Below are 25940 nucleotides of genomic sequence, written 5' to 3'. Positions count from 1 at the left end.
ATACACGCATATATATTTCCCTTTTCAAGGGATGTACACCTTTTCTACTTAACATGGCTTAACCTTTTTTCGCTCCTCGTCCTTTTACCTATTCAGGAGGAGCAAATGCGAAGAGTACCTCTGATGATAAGATTAGCTTACCATGACTACAAAATGTCGATGACAGGTTGACACGAATGATTTTATTTGTGTTGTTCATGTTTGTGTGTATATTATGTGTATTCATATGTTCCTTTTTTTTTCTCTTTTTTCTCAGCCTTAGCACACAATGCAAATGATGAATTAACGAATACTTCCATTTTGCAGGTAACATATTAAATATAAAAAAAAAAAAAAAAAAAACAAATGTTAAGAATACATACGGATGTTATCATACAAAAATACATGTACGTGAGAGTATATACGTGGTGCATGTTTGTGAAATAGATGATAATTCTTATTCCACGTTGTCCCTCCATTCTTATATTTTATAGTAGTTTATTATATACATAAAAAATATTAAAGCTGCATTTTTCGAATATTTTTTTTAAAAAAAAAATAAAAAATAAACAGGATAAGAAAAAGTGGGAATTTGGGAAATACTGGTTAAGAAGGCAAGTTGGTATTATAGAAACTTTAAAATTAAAGAGGATTAAATCGAGCAAGTTAAAAGAATAAAAAAAGGATCAATTTTGCATATTTTCTATATGTCACATATTTGTATACTTTGCCTATTTTGCCAATTTTGTATATATCGCTTATTATCCATGTTATGCATATTTTGCCTATTTTGTGTATATATGTATATAAAATATATATATAGATATATATTTTTTTCTCTTTGCAAAATGAAAACTTTTTGTGGTATACTTGGTATACTTATGTCAAGCTTATTTATGTTCATTTTTTCAGCAGTTTAAAATTTTATTCATTTGAATTTCAGCGAAAACATGCTTGAATTTTATTTTTTGCACTCGATCCCTTTTATTTATTTATTTATTTATTACATACTGTTTATATATTTATTCATTCATTTTATTTCTTCACCTTATTCACTTCATCTCTTCAGCTTATTTCTTCGTTTCATTTCTTCATTTCTTTCTTTTTTTTATTTCCTTATTTCTTTCTTTTTTTTATTTCCATATTTCTTTCTTTTTTTTATTTCCATATTTCTTTCTTTTTTTTATTTCCTTATTTCTTTCTTTTTTTTATTTCCATATTTCTTTCTTTTTTTTTTTTTTTACCCTACCAAGTTATTAAATAATGTTAGGCATTTATTTTTCCCTAAGTTGCTGCTATTATTTTTACGGTTAAAAGAACGTAAACATTTTAAAATGAAATTGAGAAAAGTACATACGTAGGTGAACGTTAAATATACGATAAATTTACAATAATTTCACGATAAATTTACGATAATTTCATGATAAATTTACATTATAATCTACGTTCAAGTTTTACGTTCATGTTTTACGCTGAAAGGTGAAATCTTTTGTTTTACGTCTAAAAATGAACGGAAAAAATTAAAAAAAAAATTATGAACAAAGTTTTTCACCGTTGACTAAGGCAGCCGTGTTTCTTCAAATGATGCGGAACATGGCGGAGGTTCATGAAGTGTATGTATATGAAAATTGTATGTATATGAAAATTGTATGCATATGAAAATTGTATGTATATGAAAATTGTATGTATATGAGGATTGCATGTATATGAGATTTGTATGTATATGAGAATTGTATGTATATGAATATTGCGTATATATGTATATTTGCGTGTATATATTTATATGTGTACATTATTACTAACCTTTTAAAGGTCTTCAAAAGTGTTTAAGCATTTTACGCGCGCATTTATGTTAAGCGTGCAACTACGTATACGTAATTTTTGTATTGTATAATATGACGTATACATGTGACAAAAAATTATGTCGATATGCTTGCACATGTATGCTATTTGACCATTTTTCTTTATTCAATTTTTTTTTCTCAAAATTGGACTGCATTTTTGCGCAAAAAAATTATACAATAATATATAGCAATGAATTGACGATGAGTGAAATTTTTTCATTTTTGCTGCAGTATATATATATTATGATTAAATGTTAAGCAGTTACACGTGTTTGTGTACGCATGTATATATATACATATATACATATATATATATGTATATATATATATGTTTATATGGGTATATGCGTAAATATGCGCGTATGTTTATGTACATGTACAAATGTGTGTAATTTTTTTTTTTTTTTTTTTTTTTTTTGCGTGTATTATTCCTTCCACCTTTTGCGTTCCACATACGCTTTTCCTCCTTGAGTGTACAGATCTATTCGTAGCGCATACATTTTTCCCTTTATGTGAAATTATGAATAATGAATAAGTTTTCTAACCCGGTTAAGAATAATATGTCATTGAAAAATGATATAAATGATATGAGAAAAAATAAAAAGGAAACATTTTTCAAAGATGATAGTATTAATGATGAGTTAATAGGAATTGCCAATATGATCGAGGACGAGGATGATGAAGAGGATGAAGTGTTTTTTGGCTTGTCGAATGGGGTGAATGCAAACAGTACAAGAAGAAAATATAGTATGAGTAGAGATGAACGTTGTTATAACAATGAAAAGGATGAAGTGAGAGAAAGAAAACAAATGGAAGATGATGATAACATAATGAATGCAACCAATATGACAGATAAAAACGTAAAAGAAGTAGTAGAAGCAGCAGTAGAAGCAGATGTAGAAGCAGTAGCAGGGGGGGAAAAAGAGGAAGAGGAGAGTAGGGGAAATAAAAAATGCGATAAGAGTAGCTTAAGAAGGGATGATGACAGTGGTACCTTTATAAGTAAGGAGTTCATAAAAAATGTAGGTATATGTTATAACATAATTAACGATAAAATTATATTTGAAAATGAAAAGAGCTTTGTACAAATTTCTAGTATCATTGAATTACGTGTTAAACAAATAATTGAAGAAGCAAGTAAATTTTTCGAAAAAAGAAAGAAATTTTGTATTAATAAATATTTAAACATAGATGATTTTACGAACTCCTGTCATTATTTAAATGTAACTATCCCATATAAATATAAAAATAATTTTCATTACAATTTCATTGCTTTAAATAATGAGAAATATAAAAATAATAAAATTATTTATAGAGTAATATCTAAGAGAGATTTTAAAAATACAAAGCTAAAAAATAAAAAAAAAAGCCACTTGTTCGTATTGAAAAGTAACAAGAAGAAGAAAAAAAAAAAAAAATTCCGTATCAGTGCTACCACCCTGTTTAATGATTGCCTAAATCGGGAGCATAACAACAACAGGAGCAGCGGTAGCAATAGCGGGAATAGCGGGAACTGTGGAAAGAACTATATTGGTAGTAGTAACCCTAACTATAACAGTAGCAAGTACAATAACAGCCACAATAACAGCCACAATAATAGCCACAATAATAACCACAATAATAGCTACAATAATAATAGTACGAACTACTACAACGAGATGGGTGATTATAGGCAGAAAAAAAAAAAAAAAAAAAAAAAAAAAAAAAAAAAAATTGTTCAAAAGGATCAAATAAACAAAGAAAAGAAAACAAAGAAAGCAAAGAAAAATAAAAATAAAAAGGATAAAATAAAAGATAAAATTATAAAGAAAAAAGTAATTTCAAATGACGATTTTTACGATAAGGATTGTATGGTGGGGGATCAACATGATATCCTGCATGAGGATGTACTAATGGATGATATGGTGCATGAGGAAAGTGTGGGCGATCTGAAAAATGTAGACCCATGTGTTATGAAAGATATAGCAGGAAGCAGTGTCAACAGTAATGGTGATGACAATGGCATTGATAATGACTACAGTAATAACAATAGAAATGCCGATGGTAGTGATAATCCTTTCCCTACTACTGAAGCGAAAAAGGAAGCAGGAGCGGAGGTAGAAGAAGCCAAGATGCTTGAAAATAAGCAGCAGGGCAAACAAAACAGAAGTCGGAATATTGGTAGTGTTAATAACAGTAATGTGAATGGTCAGCTGATGAGTACAAAAAGTGGGAAGAATGATGGAGTGAACGATATATGTGGAAAGTACCAGACAAGTGAAGAAACCAGTAAAGATATAGCAGTTGAAGTAAAAAGGAAAGAAAATATGTACATTGAGGTTAATGGGATCAATCAGAGAAAGGATCAGATGATAAAGGGCGCGGATATAAACGTAAGTAATTACGAAAATAATATATTTTACAATTTATACATAAAGAACCATGAAAATAAAAAAAAAAAAATGTGTTAAATTTTTTGCTCAGTGATATGCAAAACAGTCTTCCAGCGGAAGCAAATTTAACAGTCTTTTGGCTTTTTATACAAAATAGAGTTAAGAGGGGAAAAAAAAAAAAATATATAAATAATGGCTATAGTAATGGTAATAATAATGACAATAATGATGGAAATAATGATGGAAATAATGATGGCAATAACGATGGAAATAATGATGGCAATAACGATGGCAATAATGATGGCAATAATGATAGTAACAATTTTGTAAAAAAGGAGCGTGCAGCTGTACAATTTGACTACCAGTGTTACGAAATATTGTATACAATTGAGAACGAAAAAACAAGAAAAAAAAAAAAGGAATATGAGAATTATAGTAATTTAAAAAGAGGCAAAGGAATATGTTTTACATGTAATAACAATGATGAGTACAGTGATAATTACAATGATGAGTACAATGATAATTACAATGATGAGTACAATGATAATTATAATAATGACCGTAATAAGGACTATAATAAGGACTATAATAAGAACAATAATAATAATGACAGTAATGTGCAGTACAGTAACATATTTCTTTTACCCAAGTTCAACCCTATAAATAAAGAATATATTATTTTGTCAAAGTATATACTAGAAATAATAAAAGATATAATTAACTATAGAATAAACTTTTTTGATTACAATAATATATTACATATATTTAGCACTTGTAAAGAAATTAACAAAATTTTGCCGAATATATTTTTTTTCCTTTTTAATGAATTGGATCACAACCTAAGGTTTAATAACATGTACGCATCATTGATGTTGTTAATTCTTTTGAATGGAATAATTAAAAATAGAAACATAGACATAGATTTTTATTGTCTACAAATATTGAAGATGCTAATACATGTAATTATATATGAACATGATCTAAAGTTAAAAAACATTTACCTTATTTTGTTAGTAAAAAGAAAAGCTTGTAATATTATAGTTGATTTTTGTGCTTTATTAAGAAAAAAGAATAATAATGAAATAATAAATATAGATTACTATTTAATTTATATATTAAGTAAATTATTAACACATAACAAATGTACATATATGCACATATATGTATCATACTACTTACTATATTTAATGCCTATTAATATACACGTTAAATTTTTTTTGTCCTATACCCCCAACTTTTTAGATATATTTTTTAGAAAATATTTATATTATCAAAATGTATATAATTCTTTTATATCATATGAACAGAAAGAAATGAATGAATTGTTTAATTTCTTCTTCTTTCATATATATACACTTATACAAGGATCCTTATATAGAATATTTAAAAATATGAACTTGTTAATAATAAATTTGTCCTCTTCAAACTATTTGAACTATTTAATGGATTTTATTATTCAGTACGCAGATTTTCATCTTTCCTTAATCTTGTCCATTATTAGCGTTCTGGGGAGGGGAAACTATGCGTTACCTCAATGCTTGAGCTATCATTTGAGCAAGGCGCGCAAAACGGGCAAAATGAGCAATGTGAGCAAAAGGAAAACAAAACAAAATGTAAGTAGTAATAGAGATGGGAATACGAGCAGGGAAAGGAGTAAACCCAAAAGTGTGGTTGACATTGGTACTGTTAGGTGCTATAAGAATGAACAGAATGCAGATTATTTAGCAAAAAATATAAATTATTTGAAGAACGTTAAAATATTACATAATTTTTATGAAAAGGGGCTGAAGTGTGAAAGTCATGAGGAAGGGGATGAAGATGATGGTGATAATAGTATTGATGATTACATGAATGAGGAAGATTTAACCATACATGCGAAAAGTAATACTATATGTGAAAAAAAGGAATACCTTACTACATATGTTAATAAAAGGATATCACTAAACAAAACACTGTTAGAAAAAAAATTTGAGCAAAATGAATTATACACAAACATTGCTGTTAACAATATGTTAAACAATATTTTGAATAAATTTAAAAACAGTGCACATAAGAAAAATGAAATGAACAATTACAACTATGATGTCTTTTTGTATGATTCATGTTATTACTTTTTGTACACACTGTGAAATGACGCAAAAGGAGATAAAAGGTGCAAGCCGCAAAACATAGCCAAAAAATAGGAAGTTAATAAGAAATATAATTAAACAAAATAAATAAGAAAATTGAAAAGAAAAAAATATACAAAAAAAACAAATAGCACACAGAATGAAGTAAAGGGTTAGCCGTTTGTGGGATGTTGAGTCCTTTTTTGCCGCGTGGTTAATTATGTTCATTATTACATAGTTATGCTGTACTATTTTGCCGCGTAATTGTGTTACATCATTTTGCAACGATACTACACTATTTTGCTATTTAATATCGTTACCTTATTTTATTATTTATTATTTATTATTTTACTATTTATTATTTTACTATTTATTATTTTACTATTTATTACTTTACTATTTTATTCTGCTTCGTGTTTTATTCTGCTTTATGTCTTAATCTACTTCATATTTCATTTTTTTTATATTTTATTTTCCCATATTTATATTTTTTTTTTTGGAGCACGTGTACGCACGTAAAACAACATGCACATGCATGCGCGCACCTTTGTTTTTTTTTTTCATTTTCTTCCTTCCTGCTTCTCAACTTTTGTATTTTTTTTTTTTTTTTTTTTTTTTTTCATAAATCGTTTAAAATTGATTGTTTCATGTACTTGAGCGAATTTAAAGCATCAGAGGATGAAACGATTTTTATCTTATCCGTTAACTCTTTTAAATTTGCGATATTTTTGTCTACGTCTATAATTTGTTCAACTTTTTCGCAAGCACTTACCTTGTTGTGCTCTCTGTCCGATACATTATTATTCTTTCCGGTCAAATGTTTTCTAAGCAAGATGCTAGCGTTTTTCTGCTTCATCTCATCCGTTCCTTCACTTTGGTCATCCCCTGGGTATCCATTTAGGTTGTCATTCAGGTGGAAATTGTTAACGCAATTATTCATCATTTTGACATTTTCCTCATCCCTTTGATCATCACTGATTATTTGGAGGGTCATACCAGAAGGTAGTTGGGTATCTCTCCATTTTTGCTCTTTCGTATTTTCACCATTCCTATGGCATATATCCCTTTCGGAATTCATTTTTGTCTTTCCCAGTTCTACATAAGCATATCCTTTATCATTAATATTTTTGCTCTTCTCTTCACATGTGATACTAACCTTTTCGTTTATTTTGCCATCCATCTGCTGCTTATTTCGTGCATCGGTAGCGCTATTCGGGGTGTACTGGGAATCCCCCATTGTAGATATGTGTTCTTCTATGTGTTCACTGGTATAATTTATTTGGTTCGTTAATAATACATCATCCGGTGTGCCATTTAAAACTACTTCTTTGTTTTCATTTTTGATTTCATTTTTGATTTTATTTTTGATTTTATTTTTGATTTTATTTTTTTTTGTTTTTTTTACTACGCCTTTCATGTTCATGCGAATTTTCGTCTTCATTTTCAACTTCATCATATTATTCTTCTCTTTAATCTTCTCCTTATTCTTCTTAATCTTCTTCACCCCTCTCTTCTTTACGTTTCTATTTTCCCCCACTTGGTCAGTCGGTTCTACAAGCTCACGTTTAATAAGCTTTTCACATTTTTCATAATTTTCAAATTTTTCCTTTTTTGTAGGGTAGGGGTACGTGTCGGAAAGAAATGCACCACAGTTTTTTAGAAGATACGTTTTAATTTTATCCAGAAAGAGTATATTATTGCACCGCTTTTTATTATAACACGAATAGGATGTTACTTCTTGATTTAGACTGTGTAGTTTGTTTTCCATTTTGGTTAAATTAAAATATATATTGTGTATATATTCAAAATGGAAATTTTTTATTTTTATCAACTTATATAACACTTTTAAGGTTAAATAGAGGGATCTACTATTTTGAAAAATTAAATCATAATTTACATTATTGATTTGATTAAATATGTAAAAAGTGAAATGTTCAAAATGTACTAACAGTATCTTTTTAACTTCTTCATTGGTGTAGTATTTTAAATTTTTAAGAAAAATTGAAAGAACATGAACCATATTATTATAAAGGCTATAATAAATGCGAAGAAAGGCATCATCTGCATCCCTCTCATGATTCTTCGAATCTTTTATCTTACTAAATATGTTGAACAGTTTTCCTTTTGTTGCTTCCTTTTTTTCATATATATCACCATATGGTGGTAATTTATTCTTTGCTAATATATCTATTATTTTAAATAAGTATATAATAACGTTACTTACAAATTCGTCAAAAATACCTAGACATTTTCCTAGCAATTCTTTGCAATATGTAACAAAATTTTCCTTTAAATAAAAAACTAGAAACAAGTCATGCTCATTATTTTGGATGAAGAACAGCTTGATAAACTTCACAAAATCGTTCGCGTTCATGCATATGCTTTCTGGATCTAATTCATTTACTAAATCTTGAAAAAAGGAAAATACGTTATGTACTACATAGCTGAAGATGTTGTTCTGGAGGTTGTTGTCTATCCGTTCGATGAACTCATTTACATGAGTTTTATTTTCTCCCATCTTTACTGTTTCTAAAATGCTACCAACAGAAGAGAAATATTCTTTTTTTTCCTTCTTCTTCTCCTCGCAGTACAGTATATGTTTACTACCATCTTCTATGGACACATCAATATTCTTATTTAATATATAATCCCTTGAAACATCCCCTATATAAGCTAATAATTTATAAATGTTCATAATTATATCCTTAATACTTAGGTTTATATCTATATTGTGTACATTTTTTATATTAGGTATAGTCCTTCTATCCGAATTGTTAACGTGAGATATAATTAATTTTTTATATACATTTATAAAATTAAAAAAGAAAAATAAATTTTCCTTTTTTCCATATTTTAAAAATAAATTTATATTATCATTAGCATAATTATTTATATTAATATATATCTCTTTATTTAAAAGGATATCTTTTTTTTTTTTCAAAAAAGTAACAAGCAGTTCTTCTACTATAACTAGTGAATGCTCCCTTTGCTGTAATTGAATAAATATGAAATTAAAAAATTCCTTTTCACTATTTTTTATAATATGATAGTTCGTGTGTACAATTAGAAGGAGTGCTGTATTAACCATCTTTATAATATATTTGTTATTTGACCATTTATTCAATTTTATACTTATAACATACTCATATGCATTTTTCATATATTTGAAATATAGTCCACCCATTTTGTAGTTCCATTCTGATAAAAGAAAAATAAATTTAAGTACACAATAAACAGTACACATTTTATAATATGTAAATTCTTCGTTATCCTCACTGTTGTCTTCTGCTTTTAAATTTATCGCTCTTTTAATCAACTCGTCAAATTTTTTGAAAATGTTTGCGGTAAAACAGGAGGAGTCTTCTTTGGCTTCTCCGCTCTTTGGAAGTGTTTCCTCGAAACGTGCCTCTGTCCGAGTGTCTATGTATCCCTCTGTTTGTGGCTCTATACTTGCCTCTTTCCCTGCTTGTTTCCCTTTACACAACGTCCATTTTGTGTTGTCCTTTTCCTCTGCTGGGCTTGCCGAGTCGATGTTGCTTCTTTTTCTCTTGGATTTATTTCCTAAGACTCCTTCATACGACCTCACGTATTGCTCTTCTAAATACGTCGAGAAGCGATTTCCATTTTTCAAGAGCCCATTTTCTAACGTAAAAATAAATGTGAAAAAAGCGAGGCAAAAATATTTATTCTCATCATTACTACTTCCTACACCCCCAGTGTTCTGTTCGCTTGAGTCGTCAAGCAATTGTAAATACTTTTTCAATATATCTTCTTTAAGGTCGTTAATAAACAAATTATTTCTCTCTTCTGATTTTACTAAACTGTTTTTAATTGAATGAAAAATAAAACATACGTTGAACAAATTTATTTTTTTCCTTTCCCATTTTTGCAAAAGTTCTTCTAATAAGGTATTGAGAAGCATCGCTTTTGTTTGATTACAAATTTGGAGGAGAAAATTTAGGAAAAAAAAAAAAAATAAATAAAAATATATAAAAATAAATAAAATAAATATAAAATAAAAATATATAAAAATAAATAAAATAAATATAAAATAAAAATATATAAAAATATATAAAAATAAATAAAATAAAATAAAAATAAAAATAAAAATTAAAATTAAAATTAAAATTAAACCAAAATTAAGTAAAAATAAAATGGTATATTACATCTACAAAAAAGGGCTTAAACCGCAAATAAAATTGTTCAGGAGTATCCTCCAAAGTTGTTAATGTAAAAAGTATTATGTAATTGTTGCTTCGTTAAATGAGTTATAAATTGGTACGTGCGTCCTATCGTTTCTCGGCTTCGTGCGATGGTGGGGAAATTGCAAAAAAATAAAATTACAACGTGAATGTACACAATATTATGCATATAGTAACATGTACATAACATGTATATATGCGTGTATGTCATATATGTATATATGTTTGTATGTATATTTCTATTATATGTATTTATGTGCTCCTTTACAACGTAGGCGTATTTCTTCCGTACGCAGAAAACTACAAAAATGGTTTACGTAATTTTGCGCGAATACAAGCTGTGGCCGTTATATTGAGAAATAAAAAAAAAAAAAAAGAAAAATAATAAAAAGCAAAGTAATACAAAATAGTAAAAAAAAAACTAAGTACATCAAAACTAAGTACAACAAAACTAAGTACATCAAAACTAAGTGCATCAAAATTAATTACATCAAAACTAAGTACAACAAAACTAAGTACATCAAAACTAAGTAAATCAAAACTAAGTACATCAAAACTAAGTGCATCAAAACTAAGTGCATCAAAACTAAGTAAATCAAAACTAAGTAAATCAAAACTAAGTAAATCAAAACAAAGAACAACAAAACAAGGTATATCAAATAATAGCGTCGTCGTTCATATTTTTGAGAAAAAAAATTTTAAAAAAAAAAAAAATTTCTACACAATTTTAAGCCATAAGCAGATATAAGTTGAACAGGAATTTTTTAAATTCTTCGTTCTACAAAACGAATTTTACGTGACAGTATTTCACTTTTTACATAATTTAAACGGCTGCATGATTACATAGAAATATGCATACATATATACATATATACATATATATATATATATATATATATATACGTATGGTATGCACATTTTCGCGCAAAGGATATTATGTTGAAGTATCTTTCTCCTTCGTGCCATTTTAAATGCACTTTACTGGAGTTTTTTAAATCTTTTGTAAAAAATAATTTAGTTATATATCGCTATATAAGGTTTATCAAGAAAAGTTGTTATAACAATAGCAGAGCAAGGGTCCCTTCACAATGTTTATTCATACTTGGATGACAAATGTGCGATGTGAAGGAGGTGAACTAAATGAACACCCATGCGAACTACCTGAATAGATACGTGCATAAGCAATATACACATGTGCACACGTTAACGCTTTTAATTCAATATATTTTTCAAAATTTCACATTTTTAACATTTCTTATTAAAGATAACATCAATATTTTTATTTGGTAGTATGGTACGAGTAACTGTAACAGAATGCTTCTTGTTCTCTAACGGCTGAATAAAGAATCATTATATTTTTTTTTTTTTTTTTTTTTTTTTTTTTTCACCAAATACCATATATCTTCCTCATTTATTCAATATTAAATTAGTACACATGTATAATGCGAATAATTGTTTTTTCCTTTTTCTTTTATTTCAGCAAAATATTTGATTCATCAAGGGGTCACAAAAGGGTGCATTTTTTTTTTTTTTTTTTCAAATAAGGAGTTTCATATGGTATATAGTTTTCTCTCCTAAGTAAAAAGTATCGGGGGGGGGGGGGAAAAAAAAAATAATGTAAACTAAGTGAGGCGTTAGCACTGAGTTGTAAGCAGTGAGGAGTTAGCAGTGAGTTGTAATCACTGAACATAGAGCAGCGAGAAGTGAACAGTGTTGAATAATAATGAATAGTAGTACACTTCTTTCTTTTTAAAAGATAAAAGTGTAAAAAAATGAAAGCTGTTAAAACTTGTACTTTCCAAAGAAGAATAATATTCAAAGGGATGATACATAAATAAAAAAAAAAAAAAATAATAAAATTCATACGCATTTAATCAGTGTTGTCCACTGTTTACTGTCTATTGTATTTATTTTCTTTGTTTAAATATTTTTTCTAAGTAAATTTTTCTGAACATATGAAAAAAGTTAGCAACATAAACATGCGTATTTTTCGTATATCTTGAAATAAAATATATTTATACATCCGTTAGTTTGTTTTTTACCCCATATGCATACGAAGAATGGTAAAAATAATAAAAACATATGGCATGCTGGTTATGTAAAAAGTGAAATAAGTGCGAATATATTTATGTATTCCACGATATTTCGTTTAGTTTGGCATAATTTGCATTAATTTGACATATTTTTCCTTAATTAGGTTTAATTTTGTTTCGTTCATTATTTTCCGTTTTTTTCCTTTTTTTTCCTTTTTTTTCCTTTTTTTTCCTTTTTTTCTTTTTTTTTTTTTTTTTTAAGCGATAGATATATATCACATTAGCGAAAATGTTGTAGCGCGAAGAGGTATTACTTAGAAAAAAAAAAAAAAAATTGTACATTACATATAGTATGTTATGTATCACATGTCATATCATTTTATATCATGTCAAACAGCTTACCATTTGAAGTGGTCGAAATTTTTTCTTTTAATGTACAGTGTTACATACAAAAGGAATGTTTACCTTTTTGCAGCTTTGTTTTTTTTGAATAAACCAACAGCTTCTGTCATAAGTAATACTGTTTTGTTTATTGTTTTATATTTGACGTTTATTGTTTTATATTTGACGTTTTTTGTTTTATATTTGGCGTTTTTTGTTTTATATTTTACGTTTTATTTTTTATATTTTTTGTTTCATGTTTTACCTGTTACCTTTAACGTTTTACCTTTTATATTTTATCCTTTTTGTGTTTTTTTTTTTTTTTTTTTTTTTTTTTTATTAACATTTTTATTTTTTTTACTATTTCTTGATTTATTTCAAAAGTACATATATTAGGAAAATAGTACATACATATGTGTAAAAGGAAGAAGCAAATTTTTTCTCTTTTGGTTATAGTTACATGTACGTGTGCATAAAATGCTTATACTATGTGCACGTGTAGGTTTACGCAAATGTAACTACTTGCTTAAAGAGAGAGAAACAAATATTTCAGGAAGCTCAAATTGTTCGTAAAATAAAATAAAGAGTAACATGAACATTTTGTGCTGCCCCCAAAAAAAAATATAACAAAGTATTGCAATATAGCGAAATACGGCAATATAACGAAGTAAAAATAACAAATATAAATAAAATCTGGCTACCCATGTGCACATATATATGTATAATATTACATTGTATTTTTACACGAACCAAGAGCACCTCTACAGACATGTAAGTAGGTGATCTTGCCATTGTATCTATCTATCTATATATATATATTTTTTTTTTTTTTTATATATGACAATATACTTAGTTTTAGCACGCCGTTGAAATGTAACACAAGTGCGCGTGGCGCTCTAAAAAGATGACAATAAATTACGCAGTTTTAAAAGTTATGGATTGTAATTTCGGATACAAGCTAAAGGAAAAGGGAATAGGAAAAGTGATAGGCAACCAGATGAGTGGACAAATGAACGGACAGATGGGAGGACAAATGAATGGACAGATGGGAGGACAAATGAATGGACAGATGGGAGGACAAATGAATGGACAGATGGGAGGACAAATGAATGGACAGATGGGAGGACAAATGAGCGGACAGATGGGAGAACAGATGAAGAGCCAGACGAGCGAACGAATAAACGAAGTAAAGAAGGAAGAGAAAAATATTAGTTACACCTTTGATAAACAAGCAAGTAATAAACAAACAGTAGAGGAAAAGAATAACGCATTCATAAGTTTCTTCAATGAAAAGAAGCTTCATCTTGACAACAAAATTTGCAAATCTGTTGGACAGGAGAAAAGCGCAAATGATAAATATAATAACAATGATAATAATAAGAATAAAGAGGGCAAAGAACCAATTAGTGCAATGAATAGTGAAATGATAGTAAAATTAAATGAAATTAATAAAAAGGATGTTAACTACAAGTTAAGGGGTAGTAATATGCTTCTCACAAATAAGAAAAAACATCATTTATATGATGAAAACAATGATAAAGAGTTAAAAAGAAAAAAAATAAACGATATTATAAGCAAATATAAAAAAAATATGATATCATTGCCGGATAAAAATGGCATTGAACACCTAACTACTTTTGTTAATATGAATAGCAGTAAATGTAGTAGCAAAGAATCGGAACGAACTTTCTACTCGAAAAGGAGTGGTAAGTACTTGAGTGCCAAGTATATGAGTAATGAATATGCAAGTGACAAGTGTGCGATTGATGGGGTAAGAACTGCCAATGAGGAGTATATCAGTGATGATAAGATTCGTCTTGCCCCTAATCATCACGACGAGCATGAATATAACGACTTGTTAACATTGACGAAAGGAGATAAAAAAAATGTGAGGGAATACCCTACGAAGTATATGAATAAATACGGAGAAAGTGAAAAGGAAGCACAGCTGATGGAGGATAATAATTTAAAAAAAAGGCAATATCAAAAAATCATTGAACATAATTACATGAATGATGATACATCTAATGACCATTATAAGCGTGCCATTATTTTAAATTTTGAAGAAAGGAAAAAAAATCACGAGTGCAATAGTTATGATAAGATGATCAAGGATAAAAAATGCAAGATTGATTTGAATTTTGAGGACAGGAGTGCAAAGGTAGGTGCAGGGGTCAAGTACCATGAAGTTTGCGCTACGTTGAGTTATGAGGAAAAAAAGAATAAAAAAAAAGGAGGAGAGGGGGAAGAGGAAGTGAAAAAAACAGAAGTGGAAGTGAAAAAAACAGAAGTGGAAGTGAAAAAAACAGAAATGGAAGTGAAAAAAACAGAAGTGGAAGTGAAAGTGGAAAAAGAAGGGGAAAACGAAGGGGGAAACGAAGGGGAAAACGAAGGGGAAAATGAAGGGGGAAACGAAGGGGAAGAAGTTCAAAAGGGGACATATTCACCTAAGGAGCCAAATAAAAAGAGTCAAAAAAATAATTTCAACGTTAAATTTAATTATAGCAAAGTGCCAGATGAGTTAAATATTTATTCCAGTACTAGTGAAGACAACAAAAATGAGTCTACAGATAAAGTACATCATGTCAGCAAAGGGAATTACACACAGGCAGTTCACCACAGCGATGCTATTCATATTCAAGCATCACCACCACCCACCTATAACCATACCATTTGCATGAATGACCATGAATTGTTATTAAATGGAAAAGGAAAAGAGAACATGAAATTGGAGGAATTGAGACTAATTAATTTTAAGGAATCTAAGGAGTTTAAGGAGACCATGGTGGGGGGAGCAGCTAACATAGTAGTGACTAACATGGGGGAACGGGAAAAAAAAGGGTCAAAGAAGAAGGAGCATACCAATTTGTACCTTAGCAAAACTTCAGAACTTAGAAGCCTATTTAACGAATCGGTAATGTGTGGTGAGGAAAAAAGAATAAGAGACAAATTTGAGGAAATCAAATTAATAGAAAGGTCGATTGAGTTGAAAGAGGATGCACAGAACGGCATGCACATGATCAGCAGTGGTCAAAAAATAGAGGAAACGAATTCTTTAGATGTGAATGGAATCATGCGAAAGGATAGGAGCATCGATGGTGATATTAGTAGTAGTAATGCCGCATGTATTAATAACTATGGGACTAAGACATATACAAAAGATGCAAACTCGTTTGTAACACATAACGACGATTGCAACAGTGCAAAGAACACTCTCTTTGAAGATAAGAATAAATCAATTGTATATAAAAACAATGAAGTGAATATGTTTAATAAGAAAAATTTAGAGGACACCATAACAGATGTCCAAAAAAAAAGCGAATTATATGTGAAAGACTTTGATGAGAAGATGGGTGCAAGCATACCAAATGGAAACAAAACAATCATTACTTATAGTACGCATGATGATGTTGTAAAATCCTTGCGTGGTCAGGTGAAAAATGACTATATATTGAAGGAGCAGAATGATAAGGGTTCAAAAATGATGGATGCAATTAGTAAGAGAAATAATAACGAGCCATCAGATGAAAGAAACGTAAGGAATATTAAAAACAAAGACACATTACTGTATTGTGATACCGCGGAGCGGCGGCTATCATCGAACGAGGGCAATGAGAAAAAGAAGGAAGACGAAGAACAGCTGCAACATCAGCAGCCAGTACAACTGCCATCACAGCTACAACGAACGACTGAAGAAGAACTGCGATACACAGGTTCCGAGTTGAACGTTAATTGTTATAAAACGAAAAAAGACATTGAAAAGGTAAATTGGAATGATCTGAAAGAGAAATATTTTGAGTTGAGAAGAAGAAGTATTATTTCTTTGAAGGTGAATGGGAAAGGGGAACAAACGCAATCCTATGACTGCAAAAGTGAGCTCAAAAGTGAACAAAAAAATAGCCCTCTAGAATGTTTCAACAATGGCCTCAACAATGGCCTCAACAATGGCCTTAACAATGGCCTCAACAATGGCCTTAACAATGGCCTTAACAATGGCCTTAACAATAAAAATGGTTCCCTAAATAATTTTAAAATTGACCCCCCCAGTGAGTGGTACTTAAGCACAAACAGGGGAATCGAAAAGAGAGACAATAAGACAAGTCGTTCATTAAGTGAAGAGAGGAAAGAGAAAGTTATAAGTTCCCATTTTTTTAAAAACAAAACGGTATTACGAGTACATGAAAGGAATAAGGATACAAAACTTTATAAAAATGAAGAGAGGATAGAAGTGGATAAAGAGAAAAAGGAATTAAGGAGTCTGTCTGGCATCTTAAAAGACAGGATTTTCAAAAATTTCAATGAAAAATGTAATTTAACTAGAGATATGGTAAAGAATGTAAGCACAAATACATACATGATATCTAAGTTAAATAAAAATAGTGTACTGCATGGTGGTAAAAATGTTTTACCATTTGGTGTGAACAATAATAATATAGTAGGGAAACAAAAAGATGCTACAGATAGTAGTCGTGTATATAGTAGAAATTATATTGAGAAGAAAGAGGAAAATATAATAGTAAAACAAAATGGTATTTTGCCCAATGCTAATATAAGTCATACTATTGGCAGAAAATTATATGCAGATGTTATCTCATCTGGGGAAGAGAAAAATATAAAAAAAAAAATTTCAGAAAAGTTTCATTCCATTGATGAAAAAGAAAATAAGGAATTGTCTACAGATGAAAGTAATATATTATTGAAAAGGTACAACAAACCGTTGAATGTAGTCATAAATGGAGTTACTAATACGAGCGATAGGACAGATAATCAGGTAAATAAATTATACTACATGAATGGTGAAAAGAAAAGTAATGTACATATCAACAGCACGTTAATCGGCTTACGTGAAAGGAAGAAACGTATCACAAACAAGTTTACGAATGTAGAACATAATACCTATAAGGAGAATTGTTTGTTAAAGGACAACACAAAGGAGTTTCATGAACAAGTGTTATTTGAAGACGCAAGAGGGGGGAAAGTTGATAAGGTAAAAGGGAAGAACGAATCATTTCACTCAATTAATTTCCATCCTAGTAAGAACAAGAACAGTAGCAGTTGTAGTAGAAACAACAATAATAGCAGTAGTAACAATAATAATGGAAGTAGTAACAATAATAATGGAAGTAGTAACAATAATAATGGAAGTAGTAACAATAATAATGGAAGTAGTAACAATAATAATGGAAGTAGTAACAATAATAATGGAAGTAGTAACAATAATAATGGAAGTAGTAACAATAATAATGGAAGTAGTACGAATAATAATAGCAGTAGTAACATTAATAATAGCAGTAGTAAGAATAATAATAGCAGTAGTAACAAAAATAATAGCAGTAGTAACAAAAATAGTAGCAAAAGTAACAAAAATAATAGCAGTAGTAACATTCCCGCGGATCCGCTTCTGTCAAGTGTGGACTATGCTGCGCAGGTTAGAAAAAAATACGAAGACATAATTAAACGCGTTAGAACTAATGTTATTAATGATGATGGTAGTAATTACAATGGCAATGTACACACAGAAGGGAAGTACGAACTGTCGAATGATAAAATAGAGGAAAGATTAAAGATGATAAAAAGACATTTTAACGGAGAAAAGATAGAAATTGACGAGGAAAACAAATTAAAAAATGAAATAAACATGAAAAGAAAATTATATGAATTAAAAATTAGAAAAGAGTTTGAAGAAAAATTAAGAATACGTAGAGAATTCAACGAAAAAAAAATAATGGCTCAAGGGGAAAAAATTGTTATTCAGAATAGTACCAATGAGGTTGAAGAGAATGGAAGAAGAGATGATCAACAGAATGCACAGGTAGATGGAGGGGGAAAAAAAGAGGAAAAGATGAACAGTAGTGATATGTATGAATATACTAAACAAGGTAATGAAAAAAATGAAAATTTTTGCAATAGTAAGAAAAAAGAAAAGAATAATAAGAAGAAGAGGAGGATGAGAAGGAAATTATATGATGAATTTTCAAGCGATGGGAGCTATTACAAATATATGTACCGTAATTTGTACGATGAAACATGGAATAATAAAACGAAGAATCACTATTATGATATAAGTGACAATTTGTACTTACAAGAATGTTCTGATCATTTTTTTCATAACACTAACACGCGTTCGTCAGTTGACCATTCTCTTTCAAATAGTTTTGATGAAAACTTACTATCATTAAGCAGAATAAAGTTTGATGATTTTAATTATAATTATTTAAATGGTATTAAAAGGTCAACCATGAAAAAGGAAGTTATGTCCACTTATTCTTATCATAAGGAACAGGACGAGGAGAATTTAAAAAAGTTGAACATCACGAAACCTAAAGTGATACTCACCGATAGTGATGGAAGTTGGAAAAAAAAAGATATAAATGAGTCAGGTAAACAAATAAGGGCATCGCAAAAGAAAACGCGCAATAATTGCAATTTCCCCAACGACTGCTGTTACCATAATGGATATTATAATCCAAATGGAAATGATTACCCGTATAACACGGACACACATAAAAAGTGTAGGGGCTCATCCATAAATAGAACAACAAAGAAAAAAAAATATTCGGATGATATGAAAAGCGTGCACCCAGTTAATCACTATAAGAATAACAACAATGATGATATTCTGAATAAACTGTGCTCCATAAAGTATGAAAATAGGTTAAGGAATGGTCCATTGTACAAGAGAGGTGAGGCCGAAAGGGATGAAGCGAAAGAAGAGGTTGCAGTGTACAATGAGGATGAAATGTACAATGAGGATAAAGTGTACAATGAGGATGAAGTGTACAATGAGGATGAAGTGTACAATGAGGATGAAGTGTACAATGAGGATGAAGTGTACAATGAGGATGAAGTGTACAATGAGGATGAAGTATGTGTTGTGGGTGAAGATAACGAAGGAGAACACACGAACCACCCGGAAAATAAAAAATTAAAAAAAGAAAAAAAAGAAAAAAAAAGTAACAATAGCATTAACTCTAACGAGTGCTATAATGGAGTAAAAGAGAGTAAAGGCTCATCAGGCGGACCTGCAAAGAATGAGTCCATTTTACTGACGAGTGGAACTGAAGACAAAAAAAAAAAAGACAAAGATAAAGAGAATGAAAAAGAGAAAACGAAGCCGAAACCTAAATGGGACGATAAAGAGAGAGATAGAGAGAGGACAACAAACGAAAGCGTGAACGAAAACAGGAGCAAGGTGCCCCCAAGCCAAACAGAAACAGAACAAGCTTACATGATTAATAAGAATTCAAACATAAATAAAGTGAGCATCAAAGAAGATAACAACTTGAAATCTTCCTTATCATCGTCTGACAAGGGGATACCAAAAATTAATATTTTAAAAAACAAAGAAAACTACATTCCGTTGGATGTTGCTTTAAACTTCGTCATAGACAATGAAAAATTGAAAAAATCGAATGTACAAAAAGAAAACAAAGGAAACAAAAAAAAAAAGTAAGCATAAAATAGATGTTCACTTATATTGCTCATGTCTAACTTCTTGCCTTTTTTTAATTCTATAATTTTTTTTTTTTTCTAGAGAGTGATTTTCCAGTCGTACATATTTGCGTACTTCGAATGTTATTTTATATTTTCTTAATATTTTTTCATTTTTTTTTTTTTTTTTGTACCTTTTTATTTTTTTCCCTTTTTGCAGAACTTTTGTGCAATGGCTCATGGACGAGAGAAAAAAGAGACTAAAAAATAATTTACCTATTGATATTTAAAATTAAATTGTCAAGTTTAAATATCTTGTTGTTCCTACCTTTTGTGTATTTTTAATAATTTGTCTAGCACAAGATGCTTATGCGTTTGAACGCAAATTTGTGAATGTCTTAATGTACATATATGTATATGTATATGTATCGATATACGCCTTTATTTTGTGATATTTTACTCAACATCTTTTCACTTTATTTTTTTAGTTACTCATATTAACTTCTTAATTGTTTTGAAAATAAAACAAAAATACAGGACTTCCTCTTTATTTCTTCTTTATTTCTTCTTTATTTTATTATTTTTTTTTTTTTTTTTTGTTTTTGAATGGTACATTTTTACCATTCAGCGGAAGAGCCGTCGAAACATATTTGTAAAAAGTTAAATATATGTGTAAGGAAAATTTTTATTCAGAATAATGAGAGGTGGGAGAGTGGGGCGAATACTACACATATACATCATGTATGCGTATATTTTATATTTGAAAATGTGGGAAGAAAAAATAATATGAAAAAATGGATATACAATGGTATGTCTTAGCACATATGTTAAGATGCACGTGCATGTTACCTTTCTATATATACCGAAAGAAAAAAAAAAAAAAATAAAAATAAAAAAAAAAAATAAAGAAAAATAATTCGAAATGTAGGTGATTTAAAAATGTTAACATGTGATATAACAAAGGCAGGGTATTTTAGGTGAACTTCCATTTACTTAACATAAACTCCATTTTTTTTTCTTCAAATGTTATTTTTTAGCTTTAATGTCTGAAGAAGCACAATTGCAAATTTTGTTCTTTTTGTAAAGGAATGCGAAGGAAACCTCAAAATATATGTTTTAAAATGTTCAAAAAAAAAAAAAAAAAGAAATATATAAAATATACATAATACAATGAGAAATAAAAAAAATAAAATAAAGTATAATATGATATATTAAAGTATAGTGTAGTATATTATAGTATAGTATAGTTTATTATAGTATAATAAAATAAAGCAAATAAAAAAAAAAAAAAAGGAAAGGGGATAGAGCAACCTCTCACGAACTGGCGTTTGTTACTACATTTTCTCAATTCGCAAAAATAAAAAAAAATAATACTTAATACATAATACATAACATTTAAGACAGTTAACATTATAAGAAATAAATACAAAAAAAAAAATAAATAAATTTCATTTCCTATTCCATGTGAAATGAGACACATATATATATATATATATATATATAAGCTCATTATATAAAGTTTACAAAGGCGTCAAAAAATAATGATTTCAGTAACTTTAACAAACAACAGTGTGCGCGATAAGTTGTCTGACCTAGGTCTGTCTGTTTTTATAGGTATGTATAACACATACGTTCGCGCATATATGCGTGATCACATTTATTATTCCTCTGAACATGCATTTTTCTCTATATTTACGTGGTAGGAAACTTGAAAAGAGCGAAAAAATTGTTAAAAAAAAATGACATAAATAGCAAATTTATGGTAAGAAAAATAAAGTAAAACAAATAAAACAAAGTAAAACAAATAAAACAAAGTAAAACAGAATAAAACAAAGTAAAATGAAGTGAACTTGATTTTTATGTACTCGTAAAAAATTGAACAAATGTCATTGTTTCATTTTTTAAAAGTATTCTCACATAAGTCAAAATTTCGTTACACATTCACGTGTTACAGATATATATGCACACATATTTATTCATGTAAACTCACACGTATATGTACAATTACTCATCAGAACGACAACAGCCTGCTTCACATATGCTCCCACAATGAAGACGCCAACATGTTTTATTTTCTCTTAAGCAAAGGATGTGACCATAAACATATTAATGTAAAAAGAAATATAAAAACAATCTAGGAATATGCAAATGAAAAAAAAAAAAAAAAAATCTTTTAAAAGATTAATTATTAAAAGACAAATAAGATCGACGACAAGAAAAAATTATCTAAAATATGCTCTCCATTTACATTTCTCATCAAATAGCTTTCCTTTTATTTTTCTATTTCCTTACTTGTTCAGGCAAACGGAGATACTTGCTTGCATATTATTGCATTGAACAATAACATTTACTGCCTGGATATTCTTTGTCGAAGTTATATTAAAGATATCATTAATATAAGAAATAAGGTTAAAAGTGAAAAAATATAACACAAAAATTTATTTTAAAAAAAGGAACTAATATAAATGCACGTTCACATAGTTTGTGTGTTTTAAATATTGATGTACTTTTGTGTGTAAAATAAAAACAGGAGGGAGACACAGCTTTACATATTTCCATAAAAAACGGATTTTTCGAATTCTTCTCCTTACTAATAAAAAACGGAGCGGATGCCCAAATAAAAGACAATGTAAGTGTGAATATGTGTGTACGAGTGATTATGTGTGTGCGAGTGATTATGTGTGTGCGAGTGAGTATGCGTGTGCGAGTGAGTATGTGTGTACGAGTGAGTATGTGTGTACGAGTGAGTGTGCGTGTGTGTGTGTTTATGTATGTATGTATGCATGGGCGTGAAAAAAAGGTCACATGAACTACTTTTCGTCCAACTTTTTTTAGTTTATTATACTCATATATTAACCTTTGCCAATTATGATATTTCATAACTTTATTTTATTTTTGTATATTATTATTCTCCTCCATGCACCCCTGGCCGCAATAATTTCGTCCTCTCAGTTTGACATGAGCTCATACGAATTATTAGATCTTTATCGGAAGAAAGAAAAATTTTACGAATGCAATTCGAACAAATATACCAACATGTTTAACTTGTTAATAAATATGCAATATAAGCATTAAAAAAAGTATAAGCTTTTCTTTTTTTTTTTTTTTTCTTTAATTTTTTTATTTTTTATTTATTTTTTTATTTTTTATTTATTTTTTTATTCTTCATTTTTTTATTTTTTGTTGGCGTGTTATTTGTTCTTGCTCAAATGGAATATGCAGACTTGTTGAATATTTTTCCAAAAGACCCTTAATGGGCATTACGCTCTCATCAAATGAAAGAATAAAAATATTTGTGTAAAAAATAGTTAGAGCATACATAGAAATATAAGTAGCTATATATAGCTGTCAGTAGCAAGTATTCCAAAACTTTTAACATTCATATTCTTTGCCCATGCACTACAGCTCTGTTACACGTTAATATTTTATTTTATTTTTTTTTTTTTTATTTATTATAGTTTCTTCCTCCTTTTTTTTATATTTTCTCATCTCCTTTTTTTCAATCTGTTCAATATCTTCGATTTTTTTTTTTTTTTTTTTTTTTTGTAACTCTATACGGAACATATATACATAACATTATATCCCTTTTTTTTTTTTAAATAATTTTGAACATTTTCTTATAAAATTTAATTAGAACAGATGAATCTTCCATGAAAATCTTTTGCGACCTGCTAATTATTGACCTTTTTTTTTTCACCTCCTTTTTTACCTTTTTTTTCTCTTTTTTTTTTTTTTTTTTTTATTGTTTTTTTTTCTTTTTTTTTTTTTTTTTTTTATTGTGGTTAACATTTTGTATAATGTTAATTAATTTTTTTCTTTTCTTCTTTGCTCATGTATTCTTTTATTTCGTAAATTATAGTGACTATAATTATGTTAACTGCTTTTACATGCCTAATACTTTCTCTACGAAGTTTTTTTATTTGAAAGAATCGAATGAAACAACAAACTACTCGGAGGGGCGTGAAAGATACTTGCAGGTAGTCCACAAATAAATCGTAAAATAAAACAAAAAAAAAAAAAAAAATTAAGACAGCATTGCTAAAAGTAGTATTTTAAGTGATAATTAAATCCTCTGTATAATGAATAAAAAAAGAAAAATAACGATTATATATTCTTTTAATAATTTTACAAGGAAAAAAAAATGAAGCAGTTAAAGCTTAAAGCCGAAAACAAGTCCGTCAAACAGTTGAGAATAACTCCACGGTAAATGGGAATGAAAAAATAAAGCGGAAAAAAAAAAAAAAAAAACACAAAAAAAAAAAAAGACAGCAAACACAGTTGCACGTATGTGTTTATGTGCACATTATGCATGTCCCTTAGTGCGTGTGTTTATGCATGTGCATATATATTCCTTTTCAGAATTGCTGCTAATGATCTGTTAATAAAGATTAATTCCGCGAAGCAGTTTTTATTGAGAAGACACAGAGTACATTTCGTCCTTAATTAACTTATAAGTCTGTGTATATTACATGATCGAACAAATATGCACATATACATATATATATATATATATATATATATATATATATGTATGTATGTACTCATATTGCATGTGACACTGCTTTACCTTATTTTCAGGTTAAGTTTGTTTTGACCCTGAGGGGACGAGAATACTCAAACATTGAAAATGTAAAGAGGATATTTTCAAAAATACATGAAGAATTGAAAACTTATGGAAATTCTGACTCGATGCGACAGAACGGAAATATTGTGTCGCAATTATTTAATCTGAAGGCAAAAAGGAAAAACGAAATTTGAAAATATATATATGTATGTATAAGTATATGTATATATGTACATGAATAAATTAAATAATGGGTGACATCTGCTAAAAAAAATATATATAAGCATTTTAGACCTTGAGGGGTATGGTTTTCCTTCCATATTGTAAAAAGGGTCTCAAATGCTTATAAATTTGACTATACATGGAGTAATAGTTTCCCTTTTTTCAATCACTGCCTTTTCCTACTTTTTCCTATTTTTTTTTTTTTTTTTTTTTTTTTTTTGTCGTAATAACTTTTTTTTTGTAGAACAAACATTTATAAGATCCTTTTTTATTTAAAAAGCAAATTTAATTAAAGAGGAGCTAATTTTTTGTTTGGCATTTTTCTAATTTGAAATTCTGTAAAGAAATTAATTTTTTTTTAAAAACATCTTTGTCATTTTAATAATATGTTAACAATAATCAAAATATTTTTCTCATTCTTTTTATGTGTTATATTACGTAATTTTTTTTTTTTTTTTATTTAAATTTTATTTTCCTATTTTTCGTTGTCATATAATTAATCCGATTATGCAGATAATCATATTACGTATACAGGGAAAAAAAGGAGAAGAGGGTGTGAGGTACAAAAATCATAGCACAGTTTGTGGAGAGGAATATTAAGTCCAAGCAAACATACATATATATATATATATATATATATTCATATGTATGCATTTATATATGCATATGTATGTATTTATATAAGCGTGCTTATGTACATGCACACACACGAGCGAGCACTATCATTTACGCTCTGTGCACGCATTCACGGGCTTTTAATGTGCATAGACAATCAGTCGGAACTATATATGGCACAAGATAATT

The 25940-nt window shown here is 28.6% G+C and overlaps 5 protein-coding genes across 5 annotated transcripts in view; 4 read left to right on the top strand and 1 right to left on the bottom strand.

Annotated features, from left to right (window-relative positions):
• MKS88_001334 (lipase maturation factor) overlaps positions 1-657 on the top strand; it is a gene marked incomplete at both ends in the record, with an annotated part of 5201 nt that extends 4544 nt beyond the window's left edge. The window contains 3 exons of the mRNA XM_067214252.1: positions 97-166; positions 257-306; positions 553-657. Coding sequence (XP_067074706.1) covers positions 97-166; positions 257-306; positions 553-657 — 225 coding nt within the window. The remainder of the gene's footprint in view (positions 1-96; positions 167-256; positions 307-552) is intronic.
• Positions 658-2350: 1693 nt separating this feature from the next.
• MKS88_001333 (uncharacterized protein) lies at positions 2351-6324 on the top strand (the record flags this gene model as incomplete). The annotated part of the gene is made up of 3 exons (XM_067214251.1): positions 2351-4199; positions 4310-5314; positions 5438-6324. 3 exons carry the CDS (start codon positions 2351-2353, stop codon positions 6322-6324), a joined length of 3741 nt encoding a protein of 1246 aa, XP_067074705.1.
• A 598-nt stretch (positions 6325-6922) lies between these two features.
• Positions 6923-10225, bottom strand: MKS88_001332 (uncharacterized protein; the record flags this gene model as incomplete). Its single annotated transcript, XM_067214250.1, has 1 exon — positions 6923-10225. The coding sequence occupies one exon, from the start codon at positions 10223-10225 to the stop codon at positions 6923-6925; it is 3303 nt and encodes a 1100-aa protein (XP_067074704.1).
• A 3598-nt stretch (positions 10226-13823) lies between these two features.
• MKS88_001331 (uncharacterized protein) lies at positions 13824-20640 on the top strand (the record flags this gene model as incomplete). The annotated part of the gene is made up of 2 exons (XM_067214249.1): positions 13824-20368; positions 20571-20640. The coding sequence occupies 2 exons, from the start codon at positions 13824-13826 to the stop codon at positions 20638-20640; spliced, it is 6615 nt and encodes a 2204-aa protein (XP_067074703.1).
• Positions 20641-21891: 1251 nt separating this feature from the next.
• On the top strand, positions 21892-25108 carry MKS88_001330 (uncharacterized protein; the record flags this gene model as incomplete). Its single annotated transcript, XM_067214248.1, has 10 exons — positions 21892-21964; positions 22054-22112; positions 22366-22461; positions 22651-22758; positions 22881-22979; positions 23303-23397; positions 24210-24327; positions 24483-24553; positions 24710-24776; positions 24929-25108. 10 exons carry the CDS (start codon positions 21892-21894, stop codon positions 25106-25108), a joined length of 966 nt encoding a protein of 321 aa, XP_067074702.1.
• Positions 25109-25940: the final 832 nt, after the last annotated feature.

The sequence above is a fragment of the Plasmodium brasilianum genome, chromosome 5, assembly GCF_023973825.1.
Source record: "Plasmodium brasilianum strain Bolivian I chromosome 5, whole genome shotgun sequence".
Classification (NCBI taxonomy): domain Eukaryota; phylum Apicomplexa; class Aconoidasida; order Haemosporida; family Plasmodiidae; genus Plasmodium; species Plasmodium brasilianum.
The sequence above is the reverse complement of the archived record's forward strand: the minus strand, read 5'-3'. Positions and strand labels throughout refer to the sequence as shown.